This window comes from Coffea arabica, chromosome 1c (genome assembly GCF_036785885.1).
Source record: "Coffea arabica cultivar ET-39 chromosome 1c, Coffea Arabica ET-39 HiFi, whole genome shotgun sequence".
Taxonomy (NCBI): Eukaryota; Viridiplantae; Streptophyta; class Magnoliopsida; order Gentianales; family Rubiaceae; genus Coffea; species Coffea arabica.
Window position 1 is genome coordinate 54,923,107 of NC_092310.1, and position 6,612 is coordinate 54,929,718.

The following is a 6,612-nucleotide window of genomic DNA, read 5'->3' on the forward strand; positions in this document are numbered from 1 at the left end:
TCTTTTTTTTTTTTTTTTTTAGCCTCTTCTTATACTCCACCTGACTACATGAGGTTTTGTCAAAATTGAAGGACAAGAAAGCCCCTAAAGCAAATGTTTTGTTCGGCTTTAATAGTACCAGGATCCATGGAAATAATGAAGTCATCGCAGCATTCTGCCGAACAAATGATTGAGATTAAACTCAGGAAGAAATAGCAGCGGATAAAAATCCGAATGATGAGACTGACTTCAATCAGAGGCCTCTACGCTGGCGGGCTGCTGACGTCAGCCTCACTCATTTCAATGCAGGAGGAGACGATAGAGACCCGACAATTAAAAATGACAGTGGGACAGGATGGATGCACCTGCATGGATAGTGAGATGCAGCGGGGGCGAGGGAAACTTTCCTGGAATTGGACCAATGCGGGAAGCTTTCCCCGTTTCAAATCCGCTCAGTTGTCATTCTTATGCAAATTTGAGAAACATGTAGTCGTTGATAATATTACTGGAACTTCGAAAATTTAAAAGTAAGCTAAGATTCCTTCGAAAAAAAAAAGTAAGCTAAGAATAGCAAGTAATGGGAAGTTAAAAGGACGTATTTCGCTAATAAAGGGCATGCTTTGTTTGGGTTGCTGTTTTTCGTAAAAAAATTACGTCGTTTTCCGTAATCACATTTTTCTATTATCTTTTTTCCTCACATACATCAAATCGCTACAGTAATTTTTCCATGAAAAATGCAATCCAAACACAACGAAACCTAGTTAGTTACCTCTCCATTTAGTAGTATCTGCTATCTGCTCGTAGTGGGAGCTTATTAATAGTAAGATATGTTTGTCCCGTAGCAACTCACCCGCTGTGAACGAAGCAAGTCTAACGCTCTCAAGAAATTTCTCTTTTGAATGGACCTGTATGATTCAAGTACAAGTGATGGTGTCGACCGAACGATTAACCGAATGCATATGATTAAAGCTATTACTAGTAATATTATTATTACTGTGTCTTTTCTTTTTCTTGCAGGTTTCTTCCGCTTGAATCACAAGGAATTAGAATTGAACATCTAACTAATACCACAGCTTTCCAAGACTATAAGGTAGTCGACGGAACAGGGGAGCTGTGTGCCTGCCTAGAAATCCCAAAACCTGCTTTGTTTGGATTGCTGTTTTCCGTCGAAAAATTACGTCGTTTTCCGTAATCACATTTCCCTATTACCTTTTTCCCTCACATACATCAAACCGCTACAGTAATTTTTCCATGAAAAATCATGAAAAATGCAATCCAAACACAACGGCAACACACCCATGTTTGCAGAAGTTGACAATAAATGGGATGGGCATGGACATATACAGAAGCGAGCAGTTGGAAAGATTGACGAAGACACGAGGCAGTCATATCATATGCATGGGAATGGGATGGGACTAACAGAGGAGTAGAAGATTAGTATTGCCATCTTTCACGTGGTTCGCCTGTCTTCTTCCCCTTGGCCAAGCTCCAGAACACTAGGACTCACAGCCTCATGACCGACAACACCACATTACTTCATGTATCGTGACGCTTTATTATGGGTGGTATATTATAGGCAGAGGAGGGTCGGATGGTTTCGGAGTAGCCTAGTTAAGTTTCGAGGTCATGTGTTCGACTCACCTCTCTACCGTTTGTATATTCTTGGGGGCGGGATACACAGGCGCAGGGAGATTAGTCTAACAAAATTGTGATACTCCCTGCGTTGAAAAAATATATATTATAGGAATAGGACTTCTTTCCCTTCTCTCCTGACTCCTCTCCTGTGCTGGGGAAGTTACATTGAGGTGCATCGGTCTGGTATGAAAGAGAATGTATAGAGATTGAAGTAATCTGTTGATGGCATAATTAAACACGCATATTCCTGCTAATTCATCAAGTTTGATTCACCTTTAACGACATTCAATTGACATGGCACATGAATTTAGTACCCCCAGTTGCCATAAGACACGTTTGTCCCTCGGAACCATGAAAGATTGATTTTGATTGGAGTCAGCACATCAGCCATTTCTTCTTACTGCTCTTCTCTTTCTGTACCATCATAGTTCTATGTCATTCCAGGATTGTAACAAAAATCATGATGATGACCCAAGAATGGTCCAGCGCTGCCAAGGCAACATCCGCCACCTTTCAGTGCTGGCCAGGGTTGAAATGGCTGCTTCTTTTTGTTGGTCATCTTCAAGGATGGTGACATTAACCAAATTTCCACTTAAAAGCATACCGGACGGCCATAACCATATACTCGTTTAAGCAAAAGAATGGCATGTTACAGTGCCATCTCACCGGGACTCTTAGTTACTACAATTTCTTAAACTCAAACGCGTGCGCCGCCGCGCAGGAGCTTTCGTCAGTCAATCGGGCGATCCACATTTAAAGCCATGTCAAGAGGCAGTGCAGAAGCTGATGAGAAAGACCAACATTCAAGCGAGTGATCAAAGAGGCGAGCTGATATTGTGTACATGGCCTAAGAAAGAATCAAAGCCTGAGATGCTTCAATCGTATTACTGTTTCCAAAAGATGGTAGCAGTGAGGAGGGATGATGCCTAAGATACAGTCGACGAAATACTAATTAGTTATCAAACACACCAGGCATTACTATGTGTTTACCACAGCCTTTTTCCACCTAAACAAGGTTAATCTGTTGTTATGGGTGATTATTACAGCTCTCTATTAAGAGCAAATCCTTTGTTTATTTGGTTATAACCATCCCGTCAACTGCAATAGAATACTCTGCAACATGCACTTCCCTTGGTGATACCCGCCGTTGCGTGGACAATAGTAAACTGTAATTAGGTATAAGCTCCAATCATACAAACAGATGATGAAAGATTGGACAGATAAAGCAATTTGACTCCAGGCACACACGAAACAAGAAGAAAAAAACACAAGGATACTGCTGATAAACCTAACACTGGATGAGAAGCATAGACACCTTTCTCTCCTTTTCACAACATTACAATTAAGCGTCCATGATCGCATAGGATCATTTCAAAAAATGGCACTTATATAGTGACAAAAGTTTAATTACAATTGGCCATGTGGTTGTGTCACAAAATGCAAACGTTGATTGACATTCTACCCCAAAAAGAAGAAGAAGAAGAAGAAGAAGAAGAAGAAGAAAAACATAACTACTCTGTGCAACAGTGCAGAACAAAAATAAATCACCGAATTTCCAAGTCTTCGGTGCGGGGGTATCTTTAAAGACGAAAGCTGACGAGCAAGAAGCAAATAGCCTAACAGGACATGAGGCAAACAATCTAGTCCAGTTTAGCACCCATCCCAACAATTCCTCCACCCCAAATTGAACTGAAAAATATCTAAAGAAAGAAGCAACAGAAAAGTCAGGATATGCTCAAAGAAAACAAGAAATATCCAGAAGGAAAGTTTCCCTCTCTTTTCCCCTTGGCTAGTTTTATTATTAAAAAAAATAAATTTCAGGTATGCTAATCGACAAAAAAATATGACGTAGGAAGCATCATCTCCTCTACGTCTCGTGTTTTCTCATTTTTCCTTTTCTTTTATCCCACAAGTGAATTATGCATCATTCTCAGTATCAGGAGAACTAAGGGGAAAACAAGTATCCTCCCCACCAGTACTCCAGAGGAAATGGGCATAGTTAGCTGCATAATATGAGTTGCTGGGGTCTGCAGATATGGCTTCTAGATAGGTCTCTTCGGCAGCCCAGAGGTCTTTCCTCACTTGCCAAAGGAAGCTTGCATATTTATTCAGTGCCTCTGCATCCTTGGGCTCTACTTTTGCTGCCCTCTTAAAAAATTCCTCTGCCCTGTTGTCCCAAGAAAGGAGTGATGAACGAATGCATCAGTCCACTAAATTTGCGCTTGTTTGCATGATATAATTTGCAATAAGATAGAACACCAGAAATGATGTAAAATTTGAAGTCTATGTTAATTCAGGGCCTACATAAAGAAGAAGACTTTTCCTTAGCCACCTCAGCAATATAAAAGCAGAAGAACAAAGCTACAACTAGAAGACCTTCTACATTGATTGTTTCCCTTTAGCAGTGCGTGTAACACGATGCTCAATGACTTTATTCCAAGATATTGTTCTCGCTAAGAGAAGGGTGGACTCCAAGGTCACCACACACTTCTCTATCAAGAAACTACCCAGACAAAAATATAGGCAAAACGACACCCTCTCTAAAAGTCAAGCATCTTGTGCACTGCACAGCAGTCTGACATTAGAACCCACAAGTAATAGACAAAAATAATATCTCTCTTACTCTTTGATTTTGGTTTCACTTGTTCAAGGAATTACGTGATTGAAAACATTTGCCAATTCCAAAGGATTCGTTAAGTATGCTCTAAATAGAGAAACTGAAATCAACAGCTAAGAAAACTGGTAATGAATAGGATATTGAAGGAAGAAAATCTTTACCTGTCATAATCTCGAATGACCAAGTAAAGAAATTGAGCATAGTTGGCTAGCAAAAGAGAATTGTTGGGCTCTTGTGCCAGTCCCGTCTGATATAGCAACTCTGTTCTGAAGTAATCTGCATAGTCGTCTGATTCAATCTTTGCATTGACCGGGGAAACAAATCTCTGCATTGTCTCATGATCCAAAGCTTCATCTCTAGATGCAGACTGCATTTTGGAAGCTTCTTCCACCATAGAATTCCACAATCTCATCTCTTCTTCTCCAGTCACCTGTCCAGAAACTGAAACTTCTTCACTAGTCCTTGAAGGGTTGCCAACAGATGACACCCCATCAGGAACAATTGTCCTATGATAATCAGACGACATCCTATCAAACCTTCCATCCCCATCTGTACCACTAGCAGCAGGCCTATGTTTTCCACCACCGCCATTACTTCCACCAATTGAAGTAGTCTTTCCACTCGAAGAAGACACCGAAAATGACTTAATAAACGAAGAATCAAACTTACTCTTTTCATGGCTTTGATCTCCAACTTCAGAAACAGATTCGGCGGAAGCAGCACAGACCTGGGGATGGGGGCTGGCAGCTAAGGCAGTATTGTTAGCCATTGAATGAACACTATAATTCGCAAGCAAAATCATCACATACACCATTAAAGTTGGTGTATGCGAAAACACTTGCTGAAACAACCACACAAAAGAGGCATGCATTTCCTTCTGAACTCTCACCAAAATCCCTTGTAAATCCTCGTAAAAGAGCAATTCCCTCATCTGTAAAGTATAACTCTGAAGTTCTCGAATTATAAACACCATCGATGAAAAGGCCTTCTTCACAGAACAATAGGCGGATTCACCAACTTCTCTAAACCCCTCTTCCCATTGTTTTTTCCTCTTTATAATCCTAAGCGAAAGAGGGAGCTCTACACTATTGGCCTTCCGCTCTATACTAGCAGGAATTATCTCCTCTCTTTCAGGCCAAAGGGGGGGCTCCAGAGGATGAAAGGATTGATCTTCTAAAAGTACAGCGTCACCATTTCTACTATCATAACTTTCCCGGGTGCTGCTTTCAGGGCGATTTTCAGCCTCTTCAGCTTGTTCATCATCAGATAATTGGAATCTCAACGCCAACTCCTGAATTCTTTTGGAAAATTCCTCGTCTGAAAAGGAATCGAGAGTGGCACCGCAAACCCTTCTAATAAAACGTGGTTTAGATTTTTGTTCTTGCTCCCAAGATCCCGTCCTATAGAGATTGGAGCAGGAGTTTCCAAGAAAATTTGATCGTCCTACGTATCGGCACATGCTGAAACTTCGCCGTTTTGATAAAGGAGAAGAAATTGCAGAAGCCAACGCCTGTGAAGAAGATGGAGAGTGAGGAAACGAAGGCTGTGACCAATGAAAACACGTTGGTGCTACTTTAACTCCCATTATACTTTTCTCCTCCTAAAGATCTTCAGGCCCCAGAAACTAAACCTGGAGACGACTAAACCTAGAGGAGTTGTATAAATTCTGATTCCGATTCCAGATTCAATTGAGTGTTCTTCTTAAATTAGTAAAACCTGCAAAAACAAGAGAGAGATAAAAATTAAAAACCGGAGAGCAAGGAGATTAAATTAATTTGAAACCTAAAAACGGAAAAAAAAAAAACTTGCTTCTAAATCATTAGACCCACTTGGAATCTCGCATTAAAATCGGATCACAGTACAGCGATCCAAGAAACAAGTCGTTGGCACGAAAACTTATGAAGAAATGAAGACCTTAAATAATTATTAGAAGTACAGAAGCAAATACTTACGTTGCAAGTGCAAGGCATAAACGCAGGGGAGGCCGGGGTTCAGGAGGAGGTCGGTGAAGATGAATACGCCGATCAAGTGGAGTTGGGGGGAGAAGTGTCAGAAAAAGCGAAGTACGAGCGCCGTACCTTCACTTATCATCAGGACTAGGCGATTTGAGCTCTTATTTATATACTACTACCACTACCACTAGACTATTTGTGTGTGTGTGTGTGTGTGTATCTATGTGTGTATATATATATATATATTATTACAATTGCTTAAAAATGGAAGAAAAGGGAAATAGCTTTTTGGGGTTCGATAAAAAAATCTCAACTTGTCCTCCAACTCCAGGCGGTGAATAATAAATATTTCGAAATACTGGTAGTGGCACTTACGATGAATCCAAGAGTGCCCTGAATGAGAATGTATTCGGATCTGAATCTATAGAT

At 40.6% G+C, this 6,612-nt stretch overlaps 1 protein-coding gene across 1 annotated transcript; it reads right to left on the reverse strand.

The window, feature by feature from the left end:
• Window positions 1–2,897: 2,897 nt before the first annotated feature.
• LOC113730381 (uncharacterized) lies at window positions 2,898–6,389 on the reverse strand. Its single transcript, XM_027255028.2, has 3 exons — window positions 6,184–6,389; window positions 4,393–5,947; window positions 2,898–3,781 (listed from the first exon to the last, which is right to left on the reverse strand). Exons 2-3 carry the CDS (start codon window positions 5,814–5,816, stop codon window positions 3,532–3,534), a joined length of 1,674 nt encoding a protein of 557 aa, XP_027110829.1. The 5' UTR covers window positions 5,817–5,947; window positions 6,184–6,389; the 3' UTR covers window positions 2,898–3,531.
• Between the last annotated feature and the right edge of the window lie 223 nt (window positions 6,390–6,612).